The sequence below is a fragment of the Hyla sarda genome, chromosome 2, assembly GCF_029499605.1.
Source record: "Hyla sarda isolate aHylSar1 chromosome 2, aHylSar1.hap1, whole genome shotgun sequence".
NCBI lineage: Eukaryota > Metazoa > Chordata > Amphibia > Anura > Hylidae > Hyla > Hyla sarda.
Window position 1 is genome coordinate 225398018 of NC_079190.1, and position 19350 is coordinate 225417367.

General features: G+C 41.0%; 1 protein-coding gene across 1 annotated transcript in view; it reads left to right on the forward strand.

The window, feature by feature from the left end:
- The window catches only part of GALNT17 (polypeptide N-acetylgalactosaminyltransferase 17), a 444849-nt gene that overhangs the window by 347429 nt on the left and 78070 nt on the right, over nucleotides 1-19350 (forward strand). The window contains exon 6 of the mRNA XM_056556472.1: nucleotides 3880-3997. Coding sequence (XP_056412447.1) covers nucleotides 3880-3997 — 118 coding nt within the window. The remainder of the gene's footprint in view (nucleotides 1-3879; nucleotides 3998-19350) is intronic.

A 19350-nucleotide genomic window follows, 5' to 3' on the forward strand; every position in this document is an offset into this window, starting at 1 on the left:
GCAAAAACAGAAAAACCCTCCGTCCCCAAGGGGTTAAAGACAATCTGGGAGTGTCTAATATTAATAAATATTATTATGCAACCAAAATAATTCCTTTAATTATAGATCACACTTTTGTCCAATCTACCTTATGGCTTACCCTAAAAGTCCCAGAATGCTCTTCCATAAAGTACTCACTCTAGTATATCACTTCCTTACAATAAACTGAATACTCCCCCTTTCTACTTTGTAAGAATGTCACAACCTTCAATCTAATGAAATTTGTCAACATCTTCAAATTAAAGCTTTATTACATTATTACAAAACATAATTGTCAACCCCTATCATTTATCAGCATTGAACACAGATGACATTCAGAGCTACATATCCCAGGCCTCCCAAGCCAAACACATTCATAAAGCATTAAAACACACTACCTACTTATGCTATTAAATGGAAAGACATTTTTAACCCCTTCCCGCTATAGGCCGTATGCATACATCCCAGCACCCAACACGTTCGCAAGCTGGGAGGTATGTATACGTCCTAGCAATCTCCGGCACTGCCGCGGGCAGCACAGTCCCGCCGCAGCTGCCGGAGCCGCAATCGTGCCAGTCTCGGCAGCATTAACCCCATAGATGCCGTGATCAGTCCTGTTCACGCATCTATGGTGTTGACAGGGGGAGCGCGCTTCCCCTGTTCACCAACTATGGCACAGCAATACGATTGTGGGTCGCCAATCATTGCTATGGCAGCAGGAGGTCAGATCATGACCTCCTGTCTGCCTGCTACGTAAGGCTGTGAGATCCAGCCACAAGCTGGATCGCATAGGCTGGACAGTGTGCAGTCGTACTGTGCTGCGGTACAAATGTATTGCAGCATAGTATAACCTGTAAAAAGTGTAAAACATAAACTAAAAAGTTCATCAATAAAAAATAAAATAAAAAAATATCCCTTTCCCAATAAAGGATCACCAAAAAAAGATCAAAAACACAAACCATATACATAATAGGTATTGCCACGTCTGTAATGACATGTACTATAAAACAATAATGTAAATTATCCTGCACAGCGAACGCCGTAAAAAAAACAACAAAAAAAGCACAAAATTCGCCAATATTGATACAAATAGCGGAATTAATAAGATCAAAAGGTAGCACGTATCACAAAAATGATACCAATAAAAAGTATAGCCCATCCTGCTAAAAAATAAGCCCTCACTCAATGGTGTTAGACGAAAAATAAAAAAGTTACGGCTGTTGGAAAATTAATGGCAGAAAAAGAACATAGAAAGCTATATAAAATTGGTATCGCCATAATCGTGCTGACCCACAAAATAAATATAACATCACTTTTACCGCACAGTGTAGGCCATAAAAAAAAAAAACATACCACACTTAAATCTGACCATTGTCACTTTAAGCATTAATAACTTAATTTTTGTCGATGCTAGCATAATTTCTTATTGCTTTATTTTTTGCTTTAAAACTCTGCTTATAAGGAAAATAGACATGACAAATAAATTATATATTGATTCACATATACAATATGTCTACGTTATATTTTCATCATAAAGTTGACATGTTTTTACTTTTGGAAGACATCAGAGGGCTTCAATGTTCAGCAGCAATTTTTCACAAAATTTGGATTTGAAGGGCCTTCATATTAGAAATACCCCATAAATGACCCATCATAAAAACTGCACCTCTCAAAGTATTCTAAACGACATTCTTGAAAACAGTGCCGTACAAGATACTTTTTTATTTTTTTTATTTGGGGGGGGGGGGGGGGGACTGTGTAAGGGTATATGTAGTGTTTTACTTTTTAGTGTAGTGTAGTATCTTTAGGGTACATTCACACGTGCTGTGGTTTACAGTGAGTTTCTCACTGGGAGTTTGAGCTGTGGCAGAAAATTTGCATTCACATTGGGGGGGGGGCAAACCTCCAGCTGTTGCAAAACTACAACTCCCAGCATGCACTGACAGACCATACATGATGGGAGTTATAGTTGTGCAACAGCTGGAGGCACATTGGTTGTGCAACACTGAGATTTTGCTACTTAACTCAGTGTTTCACAACCAGTGGGCCTCCAGCAGTTGTAAAACTAGAACTCCCAGCACATACAGTCTCTCAGTGCATGCTGTGAGTTGTATTTTTGCAACAGCTGGAGGCACAGTGGTTGAGAAACACTGAGTTAGAACACAAATTCTGTTTCACAACCAATGTGTCTCCAGCTGTTGCAAAACTGCAACACTCAGCATGCATTGACAGTCGAAGGGCATGCTGAGAGTTGTAGTTTTGAAACAACTGGAGGCACTCTACTACAACTCCCAGCATGCCCTTTGGTAGTCTGTGCATGTTGGGAGTAGTAGTTATGCAACAACTGGATGCACACTTTTTCATAGAAAAAAATTGCCTCCAGCTGTTGCATGACTACAATCCCCAGCATGCACAGACTACCAAAGGGCATGCTGGGAGTTGGAGTTGGAACTCAAGATGTTGCAAAACTACAACTACCAGCATGCCCTTTTTCTGTGCATGCTTAGGGTTGTTGCTAAGCAACATCAGGAGGTTAACAGGCCTCACCTCCTGCTGTATCCTGCCGCCGGGTTTGCCACCGCTGCTGCCACTATTCCTGCTGCCGGGACCGCTGCCGCTCCTGAGGTGATCCCTGCCAACCTACGGACAGGTAAGGGACCTCTGCCTGCCCTGATCACCGCCCCGATCCCTGCCCAGTAGGGCAGTGATTGGTAGGTCGTTCCAACCGATCAATCACATGATCTTGAGGTGGCACCCATGCCACCTCATTCCTGCTGGGTAAGGGTGAATGGGGCTGTCTCGGACAGCCCCATTCACCCTTTTTTTCCTTGTCACCAGAGACCCGATTGACCCGGGAACCGCCACAAATCGCCGGTCTGAATTTACCGGCGTTTTGCGGTGATCACCGACATGGGGGGGTCTCAGGACCCCCCCCCCAGGGGTTTGCACAGGATGCCTGCTGAATGATTTCGGAAGGCATCCTGGTCTGGTCCCCGCCCAGCGCACAACGGGGACCGAAATTCCCATGGGCGTACAGGTACACCCTGGGTCCTTAAGTACCATGGAGCCAGGGCGTACCCATAAGCCCTGGGTCCTTAGGGGGTTAAAGCTACAGCATCATTTATGGCTTATTGGCTGGGAGGTCTGTTTAGAAGGCCTTATGGGATTCCCTAAGGTCATGTAATCGTTTCTCCTTCTCCTTTCTGCCATGGGAATAAAATTATTTTAGCAGATTTTGCCAAACTGAATCACCCGAAGGTAGAGTTTTAGCCAAACCAAACTTTAAGCATAGTACTGACCGAACTCTGGTTCTACGAGTTCGGTTTGCTAATCTCTAATGTTGACCGACTTATCTTGGGCTATCTCAAGCCAAGAGGAAAGGTAAAGAAGAACATATAATTTCTCAAGTACTTTAGCTGCACAAGGAACCTTAACTCTTGGATTCATCAGGTACTGTTCATGGCTATCACCGAGAGAATAATGTTTTAACTAAATCTGACAGATCAGATAACTATTAATGGTTGATACACTGGCCCTTATTCTTATATTTTGATTTCTGAGTAGAAAACCATGTCCATTTATCACTTGCATCTCTATCCAAAAATTACTGCTTTTATTGAAAAGAGCTTTAAAGATAAAAGAGTCCCAGCATGACTTCCCACAGAGGCAGAGGGAGTGTTATGGCTGCCAAAATTGTGACTTTTATATATTGTGCGTGACTTTTATACCTTGTATCTTTGAATAGAATAAATTAGATGTTTTTTTTTAAGCCTTTAAGTTGCAAAAAATCTCACAAAATACATAGATGACCTTTTTTTGTTTGTTTTATATATTAAGTATATTTTCTTCTTACTTTCTTAGAACTCCTGCCATGATTGGCTGCTCCTTTGTTGTTAACAGACAATTCTTTGGGGAGATTGGTCTACTGGATCCAGGAATGGACGTGTATGGAGGAGAAAACATTGAACTTGGTATAAAGGTTTGCAAAACTTTTTATTTTTATTTTCACTTATACAAAACATTTTCATTTGTATACTGGGATACTGTACTTTTATCACATATTTTAGAGCTATTTTCATGACATAACCTCTGTTTTAAATTTCTCTGAGAGGAAAAAATATGTTTCACTTGTAACATGAGCATGATTTTTCATAATGTTAGGACTCTCAACATATTAGTAGAATTCACTTTTCTATATCAATAATCCTCCATATTTCTAAACAGGTATACTCCATGCGTAGTATGTATTAACATAAATGATTTAAACAAACTGAATAATTGACTTAAATATTGTCAAGTCAATTTTAACTCTGTTCTTTTAAATATTTTGCTTTTTTATGTATTTATCTTTTTATTTTTGGAAGGGTGATATCTGACTTGTTTTGTGTGTTAATAGCGTTTTGTTTCTATAGCTGGTCTTAATACTGATATCAATCTTTTTAGATAACAAGTCTATTATTAGTCCTGGATATTATCCTAGAAATTATCATGGTCTGAACAAAAAACAGCATATTGAGATGAACTTTAACATTAATATTGGTATATACCTCGACCACTACAAATACCACCACTGCTATACTGTTACTTAAAGGGGTATTCCACTGGAAAACATTTTTTTTAAATCAACTGATAACAGAAAGTTCAACAGATTTGTAAATTACTTCTATTACAAAAACTTAATCTTTCTAGTACTTATAATCTTCTGTGTGTTCCACAAGAAGTTCTTCTTTTCTTTGAATTTCCTATCTGTCTGACCACAGTGCTCTTTGCTGACACCTCTTTCCATGTCAGGAACTGTCCAGAGTAGTATAGGTTTGCTATGGGGATTTGCTCCTACTCTGGACAGTTCCTAAAATGAAGGGGGAAAAAGTAAAAAAAGAGGACAGTGCCTTGTGTAATGCCTAAGGCACCAGTGTCCCAACAAGGACAGGAAAGGTTGGCTCTTCAAGATGGCCACTCACCTGGTCACCGAAGTAATGTGCACATCACCCCAATGGGGTGCCAATAATGTTGTGGAAGCTAACTGCTAGGGCCAAAGGTGGAATGGGAAAAAACCTTCTCCCCATAAGGAACATGAAGAAATTGACAGGAAAAAAACTTTTTGCAGGCACTGTTCTTGGTTCCAGAAATTTTAAGCCAGATGCTGAACATGTCACAAGGAGCTCCTTAACCCCTTAATTACCATGAACGTGTATACTGCTCCAATGGCCGTTAAGGTGGTATGGTACGGGCTCCCGACTCGAGCCCGCGTGATACCGGCCGGACCCCAGGGGATTCCTGTAGCTGGGGGCCGGCATTAATAGCCAACATGTGGCGATCGCCGCTGTCAATGGTGACAGTGTTGTCTAAAGGTGCCTTTATTCCATCCCTGGTGGTCCAGTGGGGTGGATCACCCCCCCCCCCCCCGCAGCACGATCTCAGGGGGCGATCCACTGCTGAGGTAGCCTGGGGGCTTACCTCTCCTTCCGTGTCGGCTCCGGCGCTCAGAATGATAAAGCCTGGCAGGGCCAGGCTTTATCAATCGAGCGCAGAGCACACAGATTAATGTGGTTTTATACAACCACATTGATCTATATGAGGAATCAAATTATTCTTCCTAAAAGTCCCCTAAGGGGACTAAAAGTGTAAAGAAAAAGTTTTTAAAAAGTTTAAAAATACATACACATTAACCCCTTCCTTATTAAAAGTTAAAATCACCCCCTTTTCACAAATTCCATATAAAAAAGATATAAACATAATAAAGATAAACAATATATTGTTAATTAAAGGGGTACTCCGGTGAAAACCTTTTTTCTTTTAAATCAACTGGTGGCAGAAAGTTAAACATATTTGTAGATTACTTCTATTAAAAAATCTTAATCCTTCCTGTACTTATTAGCTGCTGAATACTACAGAGGAATGCTCTCCGATGACATCACGAGTACAGTGCTCTCTGCTGACGTTATTATAATAATAATAACACGTTATTTATTGTTGTCCTTAGTGGGATTTGGACCCAAGTCCCCAGCACTGCAAGGCAGTAGTGCTAACCACTGAGCCACCCTGCTGCCCTTAGCATACATCTGCTATGCATGGTTGCTAAAATGGACAGATATGTCAGCAGAGAGCACTGTGCTCGTGATGTCATCAGTGTTCCAAAAAGAAAGGAATTTCCTCTGTAGCATTCAGCAGCTAATAAGTACTGGAAGGATTAAGATTTTTTAATAGGAGTAATTTACAAATATGTTTAACTTTCTGCCACCAGTTGATTTAAAAGAAAAAAAGGTTTTCACCGGAGTACTCCTTTAACCCCTTAAGGACGCAGGACGTAAATGTATGGGAGCGATGCCCGTCTCATGCGAGGCTGATCCCGGCTGATGATCGCAGCCAGGGACCCGCCGGCAATGGCCGACACCCGCGATCTTGCGGGCATCCACCATTAACCCCTCAGATGCCGGGATCAATACAGATGCCGGCATCTGCGGCAGTACGCGATTTCAATGAATGATCGGATCGCCCGCAGCGCTGCTGCGGGGATCCGATCATTCAGAACGCCGCACGGAGGTCCCCTCACCTTCCGGCTCCCGGCGTCTTCTGCTCTGGTCTGAGATCGAGCAGACCAGAGCAGAAGATGACCAATAACACTGATCTGTTCTATGTCCTATACATAGAACAGATCAGTATTAGCAATTATTGTATTTCTATGAATAGTCCCCTATGGGGACTATTCAAGTGTTAAAAAAAATTAAAAAAAATGTAAAAGTAAAAACAAAAAGTAAAAGTAAAAAAAAAGTGAAAAATCCCCTCCCCCAACGTCCGTTTTTTCCTATTTTACCCCCAAAAAGCGTAAAAAATTAATTTAATAGACATATTTGGTATTGCCACGTGCGTAAATGTCCGAACTATTAAAATAAAATGTTAATGATCCCGTACGGTGAACGGCGTGAACGTTAAAAAAAAAGTCCAAAATTGCTACTTTTTTAATACATTTTATTAAAAAAAACTATAAAAAATGTATTAAAAGTTTTTTATATGCAAATGTGGTATCAAAAAAAAGTACAGATCATAGCGTAAAAAATTAGCCCTCATACCGCCGCTTATACGGAAAAATAAAAAGTTATAATAAAGTTATAGGTCATCAAAATAAAGGGATTATAAACGTACTAATTTGGTTAAAAAGTTTGTGATTTTTTTTAAGCACAACAATAATATAAAAGTATGTAATAATGGGTATCATTTTAATCGTATTGACCCTCAGAATAAAGAACACATGTCATTTTTACCGTAAATTGTACGGCGTGAAAACGAAACCTTCCAAAATTAGCAAAATTGCGTTTTTCTTTTTACTTTCCCCACAAAAATAGTGTTTTTTGGTTGCACCATACATTTTATAATATAATGAGTGATGTCATTACAAAGGACAACTGGTCATGCAAAAAACAAGCCCTCATACTAGTCTGGCGATGAAAATATAAAAGAGTTATGATTTTTAGGCGAGGAGGAAAAAACGAAAACGTCAAAATTAAATTGTCTGAGTCCTTAAGGCCAAAATGGGCTGAGTCCTTAAGGGGTTAAACCGCACGGTAAATGGCGTACATGCAAAAAAATTCCAGTCAAAAATAGCGTATTTTTGGACACTTTTTATACCATAAAAAGGAATAAAAAGCGATCAAAAAGTCCAATCAAAACAAAAATGGTACCAATTAAAACTTCAGATCACGGCACAAAAAATTAGCCCTCACAATAACCTGTACAAAGAAAAATGAAAAGGTTATAGGGGTCAGAAGAGGACAATTTTAAATGTATTAATTTTCGTGCATGTAGTTATGATTTCTTACAAAAGTATGACAAAATCAAACCTATAAAAGTAGGGTATCATGTTAATCCTATGGACCTACAGAATAAAGATAAAGTGTAATGTAGTGAAAAATGTACTGCGTAGAAACGGAAGCCCCCAAAATTTTGCACAATGATTTTTTTTCTCTTTTCGCCGTTGATTTTTGGGTAAAACGGTAAAAAATTTCATAACAAAGCAGAATTGGTGTAGCAAAAAATAAGCCACCATATGGATTTTTAGGTGCAAAATCAAAAGGGTTATGATTTTTAAAAGGTGAGGAGGAAAAAACGAAAGTACAAAAACAGAAAAATGCTTGGTCCTTAAGGGGTTAAATACACAAAAAATGGGCGTCAGATGCTGTAGGTAGAGTTATGATTGTTTCTTATGACTCTATAGGTGAATTGTGTGTTTGCTTGTAACTCCGCCTACTGCATCTGGCACCCATTTTTTGTGTTTTTACGGAGCTCCTTGTGACATGTTGTGTATGCCAATCTGAGGAAGGAGTACTGTACCTCCAAAATGTGTCATTGTTTTTTATTTATTTATTAATAAACTTAGTGCTATATAGCACTTCAACCATCCTTCAGCATCTGGCTTGACATTTCTGGAACCAAGAACAGCGCCAGTAAAAAAAAAATTTTCCTGTCATTTTTTTAAATAGCATGTTATTATTATTATAATAACGTCAGCAGAGAACACTGTGCTCGTGATGTCATCAGAGAGCATTCCAAAAAGAAAATAATTTTCTCTGTAGTATTCAGCAGCTAATAAGTACAGGAAGGATTAAGATTTTTTTAATAGAAGTAATCTACAAATATGTTTAACTTTCTGCCACCAGTTGATTTAAAAGAAAAAAGGTTTTCACCGGAGTACCCCTTTAAGCTCAAAGGTTTAGTTATAAGTTTTACAGCTTATCCAACTAAATCAGCACACCTTTTAAAATAACCCTTATGTTGGTCAGTTTAAATGATAACATAATTTTCATCTGCTGGTTATACCTTTTGCTGCCATAGTCCATTTTTATTTTGTACCACGCATTTGTAGAAATAGATATTACCTAAAGAATCTGTCATGCTATGAAAAAAAAACAGTCCTCTTTATCTTTTTTCATTCTAACTTATTTAGAATCTGTTATATTAAAAATAAACTATTGATTTGTTTAACATAAAAATAATATATATATATATATATATATATATATATATATATATATATATATATATATATATATATATATACCAACCCAGGATCCAATGTATGTGAACAGAAAAAGCTGGCTTCCGATGTATGTGGACCCTTGGGAAACAGCCACAGGAGATGTGCTGTCTACTTAACCCGTCTATTAAACTCTTGGCGTGACAAATGGACTAAATGTTTATTCTGCAACAGACCAACAAGTCCAGCTGCCCTTAGCATCCGTTTCGGTTACCTTTTGATACTGCAGACATTAATTCTAGCAACAACTTTAATGTTTACCTAATATTAAAGAAAACAAAATTATATATCAACTGGCTCCAGAAAGTTAAACGGATTTGTCAATTACTTCTATTAAAAAATCCTAATCCTTTCAGTACTTTTGAGCTTCTGAAGTTAAGGTTGTTCTGAAGTTAAGGTTGTTCTTTTCTGTCTAAGTGCTCTCTGATGACACGTGTCTCGGGAACCGCCCAGTTACAGGGGTACTCCGGTGGAAAAACATATTTTTTTTCTTTTTTAACCCCTTAAGGACCAAGTCCTTTTTCACCTTAAGGACCGGAGCGTTTTTTGCAATTCTGACCACTGTCACTTTAAACATTAATAACTCTGGAATGCTTTTAGTTATCATTCTGATTCCGAGATTTTTTTTCGTGACATATTCTACTTTAACTTAATGGTAAAATTTTATGGTAACTTGCATCCTTTCTTGGTGAAAAATCCCAAAATTTGATGAAAAAAATGAAAATTTTGCATTTTTCTAACTTTGAAGCTCTCTGCTTGTAAGGAAAATGGATATTCAAAATAATTTTTTTTTGGGTTCACATATACAATATGTCTACTTTATGTTCGCATCATAAAATTTATGAGTTTTTACTTTTGGAAGACACCAGAGGGCTTCAAAGTTCAGCAGCAATTTTGAAATTTTTCACAAAATTTTCAAACTCGCGATTTTTCATGGACCAGTTCAGGTTTGAAGTGGATTTGAAGGGTCTTCATATTAGAAATACCCCATAAAAGACCCCATTATAAAAACTACACCCCCCAAAGTATTCAAAATGACATTCAGTAAGTGTATTAACCCTTTAGGTGTTTCACAGGAATAGCAGCAAAGTGAAGGAGAAAATTCAAAATCTTCATTTTTTACACTCGCATGTTCTTGTAGACCCAATTTTTGAATTTTTGCAAGGGGTAAAAAGGAGAACATTTTTACTTGTATTTGAAACCCAATTTCTCTCGAGTAAGCACATACCTCATATGTCTATGTTAATTGTTCGGCGGGCGCAGTAGAGGGCTCAGAAGGGAAGGAGGAACAAATGGTTTTTGGGGGGCATGTCACCTTTAGGAAGCCCCTATGGTGCCAGGACAGCAAAAATACACACATGGAATACCATTTTGGAAACTAGACCCCTCAGGGAACGTAACAAGGGGTAAAGTGAACCTTAATACCCCACAGGTGTTTCACGACTTTTGCATATGTAAAAAAAATTATTATTTTTTTACCTAAAATGCTTGGTTTCTCAAAAATTTTACATTTTTAAAAAGGGTAATAGCAGAAAATACCCCCCAAAATTTGAAGCCCAATTTCTCCCGATTCAGAAAACACCACATATGGGGGTGAAAAGTGCTCTGCTGGCGCACTACAGGTCTCAGAAGAGAAGGAGTCACATAGGCCTGCCACCTCACCCCTGCAGGCTCTGGCTGTTCGGGGCCGTCTCTGACGGCCCCGATCAGCCAGTAATTCCGGGTCATCGGGTCACTGGAGACCCGATTGACCCGGAATCCGCCGCAGATCTCTGGACTGAATTGTCCAGCGATCTGCGGCAATCGCCGACATGGGGGGACATAATGACCCCCCTGGGCGATATGCCGGGATGCCTGCTGAACGATTTCAGCAGGCATCCGGCTCCGGCTCCCCTCCGGCTAGCGGTGGGGGCCGGAAATGCTCAGGGCGTATCCATACGCCCTCTGTCCTTAAGGACTTGGAAACGGGGGCGTATGGATACGCCCTATGTCCTTAAGGGGTTAAATCAACTGGTGCCAGAAAGTTAAACATATTTGTAAATACTTATACTAAAAAATCTTAATCCTTCCAGTACTTATTAGCTGCTGAATGCTACAGAGGAAATTCCTTTCTTTTTGGAACACTGATGAAATCACGACCACAGTGCTCTCTGCTGACATCTCTGTCCATTTTAGAAACCATGCATAGCAGATGTATAGCAAATGTATCCTAAGTGCAGCATGGTGGCTTAGTGGTTAGCACTGCTGCCTTGCAGTGCTGGGGCCTTAGGTTTAAATCCCACTAAGGACAACTATAAATAAAGACTTATTATTATCATTATAATAACGTCAGCAGAGAGCAATGTGTTCGTGATGTCATCAGAGCGCATTCTAAAAAAGAAAATTATTTCCTCTGTAGTATTCAGCAGCTAATAAATACAGGAAGGATTAAGATTTTTAATAGAAGTAACATCACGAGCACAGTGCTCTCTGCTGACATATCTGTCCATTTTAGCAACCATGCATAGCAGATGTTTGCTAAGGGCAGCAGGGTGGCTCAGTGGTTAGCACTACTGCCTTGCAGTGCTGGGGACTTGGGTCCAAATCCCACTAAGGACAACAATAAATAACATGTTATTATTATTATAATAACGTCAGCAGAGAGCACTGTGCTCGTGATGTCATTAGAGCGCATTCCAAAAAGAAAATAATTTCCTCTGTAGTATTCAGCAGCTAATAAATACAGGAAGGATTAAGATTTTTAATAGAAGTAATTTACAAATATGTACTTTCTGGCACCAGTTGATATAAAAAAAGAAAACAAATGTTTTTCCACCGGAGTACCCCTTTAAGAAGAAGTTTGCTATGGGGATTTGCTTCTAAACTGGGTGGTTCCCGAGACACGTGTCATCAGAGAGCACTTAGACAGAAAAGAACAACCTTAAATTTAGAAGCTCATAAGTACTGAAAGGATTAAGATTTTTTAATAGAAGTAATTTGCAAATTTGCTTAACTTTCTGGAGCCAGTTGATATATAAAAAAAAGTTTTTTTCCCTGGATAACCCCTTTAACGTCTGTGTTTGTCTGCATAAATGCCAAAATAATTATAGAACAAATTCAAATTTTAAATAAACATAACAATATATAATAACAATAATAATAATTTATATGTTTTTTTGTCACTTCAATAATGAATAACGTATTAACCTAAAGCGTATCATTTCTTCTTTGCAAACTAATTCAATATGGTAAAATCCTAATAAAGAGGCATATAGAAAAGACCTTTTACCTTCTAAATCATTATTTCTTTATACGTATAATATAGCTAAATATAATTACTTCCAAAAGGTGCAGAGACTCAGCAATGCTGTTAAAGCAAGTGAATTTATTAGTGAAGAATACCAAATTAACACTTTGTGATACACAGCAGTGTGGTAGTGACACTTTGGGGTGCTTTACCCTTAACAGGTGTACTAGCAAATAACTTCAGCATTTATAGAAGAGCACTTACCTATAGTTGTCTTAAAAATGACAAATTATTCCATGAACTTGAAAATCATAAAATCCTACAATGTGCAGCATATGAGAGAGGACCACAGCATGGGAAGGCGTGTGTTCTCTGGGCAACAGTTCATTTCCGAAAGAATTTCATTGGATCCATACGACCATTGTATTGGGCTGATGATGCGCTAAGTGTGTGAAAAATACCTCGGCCAGAGAACGCCTGCCTCCCCATTCACTTGTCTGTACATTGTATGATTTTCATGTTCATATTGTCACATATAGGCAGGGAACAGTGAAGCCCTAACTTACCCACAGCCACTGTCCCTACCTATTGCCTATCTGCCCTAAGTGACAGATTAACAACCACGATGACCAACCCTCCCTGCTAAGTGCTGGGGCAGCGTTGGCAAAAGAATAAAACACAAAACAGTGGGAGTTGGAGAACAGCTGGAGGCACACAAATGAAAAGAGAAATGCTAAGACACAAAGTCAAATCGTAGTCAAACTAGCCAAGGTCGGTACCAGGAAATAACGGAGTACAGGAACGCAGAGCAAGAAAAGAGTCAAGGGAAAAGCCAAAGATCAATAGCCAGATTACAGAGAACAAACAATGCTGGTTACTCAAACTAAGTTATTTCACTGGCAAACAGAATAAACTGGACATAAGTAGCTATCCCCACAAGTGCAGGCTCAGCATGGTAGCTAACAGCCCGGATTGGCTAAGGCCGAGCCAAGAAACCAGGCCAAGCCAAACCTCAATAAAAGTTTAGCCCTTCGGGTCAAACACTGACAAGTCATTACACATATAATAAAGTTCTTTGTTAGACAAGTACAGTGGTCCCTCAACATACGATGGTAATCTGTTCCAAATGGACCATCGTTTGTTCAAACCATCGCATGTTGAGGGTTCTGTGCAATGTAAAGTATAGGACAGTGGTCTACAACCTGCGGACCTCCAGATGTTGCAAAACTACAACACCCAGCATGCTGGGTGTTGTAGTTTTGCAACATCTGGAGGTCCGCAGGTTGTAGACCACTGTTAGAGGAAGTTGTACTCACCTGTCCCCTCTGCTCCGGACCGTCACCGCTGCCCTGGAAGTCGCCCTCCCTCGCTGTCGCCGCGTCCCCGGGGTGTCCCCGACGCTCCGGCAAGGCCTCTGCTTCCCCGGCTTCTTCGCTCTCCGTTGCCGCCATCACATCGTTACGCACGCCGCTCCTATGCGATGACGGGACAGCGTGCGCAGCGATGTGATGACAATGATGGAGAGCGCCGACGATGCAGAGGATCCCGAAGAGGACGTGCCGGAGCCCCGAGGACAGGTAAGTGATCGTCAGCGGACCACACCGTGAACGGCTATCCGGCGGTGGCTGAAGCAGTCTGCGCTGCGGGATAGCCGTTTATGCGATGGCCCCGACATACAAAAGCATCGTCTGTTGATGCTGCCTTCAACATGCGATGGCCTCTGAGAAGCCATCGTATGTTGAAATGATCGTATGTCGGGGCCATCGTAGGTTGGGGAGGGGGTCACTGTATTGGTGAGTGCTCTTCTGATCCTTTATCCATGCTGAAGACCTTAATATAATGTTTCTCACCATATGTGGATGTCAGCAGTCCCATGTATAAATGTGTTGAAAGACTTATAATTGTCCCACACATTATGCAAATTAGCTGCAAGTACCGTAATCATTTGGGCAGCAGCCACTTGGAACTCATGGCACTTTGGCTATAATCATGTCTATTCAGGCTCTAGTCATACATATTGAGACGTGTTTAGGCATGCTTGACAACCCAATCACAGCCTTGAAAACTATGAGAAATTGATATTACATTTCATACATTTTATTGTGTGACAAACAACACAAATAATTAAACTGTGTATTACATCTATTATTAGGTTTTCAAAAACAAGCCTTCAAGGTGCAGTTCTGATATACTATTTAAAAATCAGCAACTACTGTATGTTTGCAGTGCTCCCCCTACAATACATTTTGAGTTCAATTTAACAGAAAACATTGCTCAAACATTTGCTTTTTTGTAGATGAGATTTGAACTATGATATTTACAGCAGATTTCTCTAGTTATTTTATTACTGCCAAAGGTTCCGAAACTGATTGAACCAATTAAATTATTTCTAGATTTGGAGCATAAAGGTTAATAGAGGAATGATGCATATTATAGTGAATTGAATAGATCAACGTCATAATGGTATGGCATGTAATTTGAATTGCTGCCACTGGCTTCAAAGAAATGCTGTAAAGTGACATATATTGTGGCTCGCCATAGATCTTTTTATTGCCTATATACTAAAATTAGTAAGTGAAATCTACAAGAAGTTAAAGTGCTGTTTAAGATACAGAAATAGAACCAGGATAATCATATAAAGCTTAAAGGGGTACTCCCATGGAAAACTTTTTTTTTTAAATCAACTGGTGCCAGAAAGTTAAACCGATTTGTAAATCACTTCTATTAAAAAATCTTAATCCTTCCAGTACTTTTTAGGGGCTGTATACTAAAGAGAAATCCTAAAAAGAAATGCATTTCCTCTGATGTCATGACCACAGTGCCCTCTGCTGTCCATTTTAGGAACTGTCCAGAGCAGCATATGTTTGCTATGGGAATTTTCTCCTGCTCTGGACAGTTCTTAAAATGGACAGCAGAAGTTAGCAGAGAGCACTGTGGTCATGACATTAGAGGAAATGCATTTCTTTTTTGGATTTCTCTTTAATATACAGCCCCTAAAAAATATTGGAAGGATTAACATTTTTTAATAGAAGTGATTTACAAATCTGTTTAACTTTCTGGCACCAGTTGATAAAAAAAAAAAAAAGTTTTCCACAGGAGTACCCCTTTAAGTCTACTTGCATATTTAATGTGTCACCTGCTTTCTTTACCATGTCCTGCAGTGTAGGTGTCAACAGGGCCGGCCTTTGGGGTGTGTGAGCTGTGCGGCCGCATAGGGCACCATAGCAGCAGGGGCGCCTGGCGGCCGACACAGCTCGCTTTTTTTTTTTTAAACTGGCTTGTCTCATAGTCCGGGGGGGCCGCCGCACATTTCTACTTTTAGGGCGCGGGCCCCTTAAGAATCATTGCAGGGCCGGACAGGCCAAGGGCGGATTGGAGTAGAGACGTCACGTGCCACGCGCAGGCACGCACGTCTAATCCAATCACCTGACCTGTCCCTGCCTACGTCCTGCGCAATCTTGTTCATCCTCCCCCTTGCAGTGACAGGAGCAGCCGCCTCACGCCGATGCATCGATCCCCGGCAGGGTAAGTAAACTTGCGGGGGGGCATTGGTTGTGGAGGTGATAAGAGGTCCAGGGGAGTTATGGGGGTGATGAGAGGTGCAGGGGGGGGGTTATGGGGATGATGAGAGGTGCAGGGGGGTTATGGGGGTGATGAGAGGTGCAGGGGGGGTTATGGGGGGGATGAGAGGTGCAGGGGGGGTTATGGGGGTGATGAGAGGTGCGGGGGGGTGATGAGCGGTGCAGGGGGGTTATGGGGATGATGAGAGGCACAGGGGGTTATGGGGGTGATGAGAGGTGCAGGGGGGGTTATGGGGGTGATGAGAGGTGCAGGGGGGTTATGGGGGGTGATGAGAGGTGCGTCGGGGGGGTGATGAGAGGTGCAGGGGGGTTATGGTGGTGATGAGAGGTGCAGGGGGGTTATGGTGGTGATGAGAGGTACAGGGGGTGGTATGGGGGTGATGAGAGGTGCAGGGGGTGTTATGTTCTGTACCCCGCAGGAAGCCGCGGCCAGCACACCCCCACCATGTATCTCTATGGGGAACATGGAGGGCCGTGTCGGCTGGCGCTCCGTGCGGGGTACAGCATGCACCCCCTTCCAGCCGACTGCTGGGACCCCGTGCAGGAGATAGCGGGGGGCCCAATGCTCGGACGCCCCGCGATCTATAACTTATCCTTAAAATAATATTGGGGGCAGGCCACGGGGGGGGGGGGCACCACAAGGTTAGCTTGCACAGGGCGCCTGAACACCTAAGGCCGGCCCTGGTTGTCAATGACATCATGAAATAACCATGCTATAGATTATAGATACATTATATAAGAACACTAGATACAAGGTATAAAAACAATAATGGTGGATGCTAGTTGCAGTAATAATAACAAAGTAAGAGATAAATATGTCCTTTCTTCTCCTTTTGGCCTTTCTATATGCATAGACTTTGGGCAGGAATCCAAAGTCTGTGCAAGAGATAGGGGGAAATGTGCTCTGGACAAATAGGGAGACACCTAGTGGCAGCTTTTTTTAAACACAAATAAAACATAGAAAACTTAATTTTTTTAAAGCAAAGTAGAAAGTACATTAAAAAGATTTTTTTATTTACCATAAGAAGTGCAATAGCAAAAAATTGTTTTAATAAGAGTGCCCATTTAAGCTTACAAACCTTTTTAAACCCTTTTTGAATATTGGCAACACATTTGCTAAGCTTATTAAAATAACAGAAATCGCTTAAAGGGGTACTCCCCCCCCCCCTAGACATCTTATCCCCTATCCAAAGGATAGGGGATAAGTTGTCTGATTGCGGGGCCCACCGAATGGGGACCCCTGCAATATAGCATGGGGCACCCACCTGTTTCTTGTCCGGAAGCGCTGGAGGGTCTGGGTCGCGACCACAGAACGGAAATCCGTGATGTCACGACTTCGCCCCGTGTGACATCATGCCCCATCCCATCAATGCAAGTCTATGGGAGGGGGCATGAAGGATTTTATAATGGAGGGATAAGGGATGACCCTTGTAGCCTTTTTGTATATTATTGTATATTATGTTCTCCCAGTCTGACTTTTAAAGCTCTTTTGGTGCAACCCACATCTATCTTCTTGCACGGGCAGCGGATAGCATAAATGACTCCACAATTGCGGCAATTTACGTGTTTTTTTTTTATTTTATATTAGATTTTTTCATTTTTACTGTTATTAATGACAGACAGTTTGGGGGTCATATTATTAGTCACTCTGCATGCCTTAAATTGTTTGCAAGGGAAGAAGCCATTTTTTTATATATAAAAAATAATTCTTCTGTTCATTATTCAATATTGTTTTTTTTCTCTTTATCGTGGGGACGATGTAATTGCCTATGTTTTGGGCCTTCTTATATACAAGGAATAGGGTTGGGTGTCATTTTGTAATATTTCCCAGTGTTTCTTCCCTATACGTTGAAAAAGGAAGCTTTGTTTATTATATTTAGTTATGATGGGTATCTTTAACATAATGTTCTTCTCATCTGTTTTTGCATGTTCAGTTCTTCAGATGAGAAGACCACTATGTTAAAAATACCCATCATAACTAAACATAGAAAACAAAGCTTGCTTTTTCAATGGATAATGAAGAAACACATGGGAATATTACAAAATGACAAAATTTTCGGAGAATATATACCACCAACCCTATCCTTTCTATATAAGAAGGCCCAAAACATAACCAATTACATCACCCCCACGATAAATAAAAAAAAAACTATATCGAATAGCGAACAGAAGAATTATTTTTTTATCTATAAAAAAAGGCTTCTTCCCTTGTAAACAGTATAAGCCTTGACTATGGATGAGCGAATATACTAATGCAAATATACTAATGCGAATATTGCTGGGATTCGATCACGCAAAGCGCTTCATTAAACTCCATTTAGTGCGTTCCATGCTCCAGGGCATTAAAATGGCAGATCCACATGTGAGGACATGGGGCAAGGAATCCTGAGAAGATGGGAACAAAGGTAGGCGGGATGCAGCATGCAGCAGCAGCATGCAGCCTATCAGCAGCCAGCCACCCCTGTGATGTCACAGCCCTATATAATCGGCAGCCATCTTGCGGCCAGTCACTTCAGCCTTTTATTGCAGAGAGAAAGAGAGGGACAGACAGCACTGTGTGTTACACAGAAAAGCATTTTTACAGCAGCGATTCACCTCCCAGTCACATCAGCATTCTGTTGCAGAGAGAGAGAGAGAGGGACAGAGAGCAGTGTGTGTTGCACAGAAAAGTATTTTCACAGCAGAGATTCACCTCAAGCCCAAATCCAGTATAAAAGCATTTATAGGGAAGGGAGTGAGACTCAGAGAGAGTGCAATGGGTATAGTACACAACAGCTGTGTGCTGCAGCACTGGTAACTGAAAAGCTAATAGTAGAAAGCCAGCACTAAAAGCATATTGTCCTCTATTAAGTGTTACCTGTGCGTGCATCTAAGTGGTATTCAATTTTGTTTCTGATAAAGTCTTAAGGGCCTAGATACTGTGAAAGGCCAGCCAAAAGTACACACCCGCTGGTGTTGTAGACAAATACTGTTTTAAGCGTACTGGAGCGCATAGTCCTCCTCTCATAAGTGCATACCACATAGGTACATCTAAATGGTGTACTATTTTGTTCCTTTTAAAGTCTTAAGGGCCTAGATACTGTGAAAGGCCAGGCAAAAGTACACACCTGCTGATGTTGTGGCGAGATGGGCGGTTTTTCTGGTCATCTGACAGGAGAGGAGGAGCAGGAGCACCTAGAGGAGCTAGAGGGTTATGAGGAAGGCGAGACAGAGGACCCAGACACCATGGCAGTATGCAGTGGAGATGGAGGCAGGAAGTCCCTCTGAGTCACTTGCACAAATGGCACAATGCATGCTTGCTTGCGTAGTGACCGCCGAATTGTCACCATTCAGCAGTGGGATGACGTCTAGCTCTCCACCTTATTGGACCCTCGCTATCGGCACAAAATGGGGACATTCTGACCTACTACAGAGACATCCTACGCAGTCATCTGCGCCATCGTCCATCCTCTTGCAGGTCTGACTCGGGGGGGGGGGGGGCCCTCTGTGCTCAC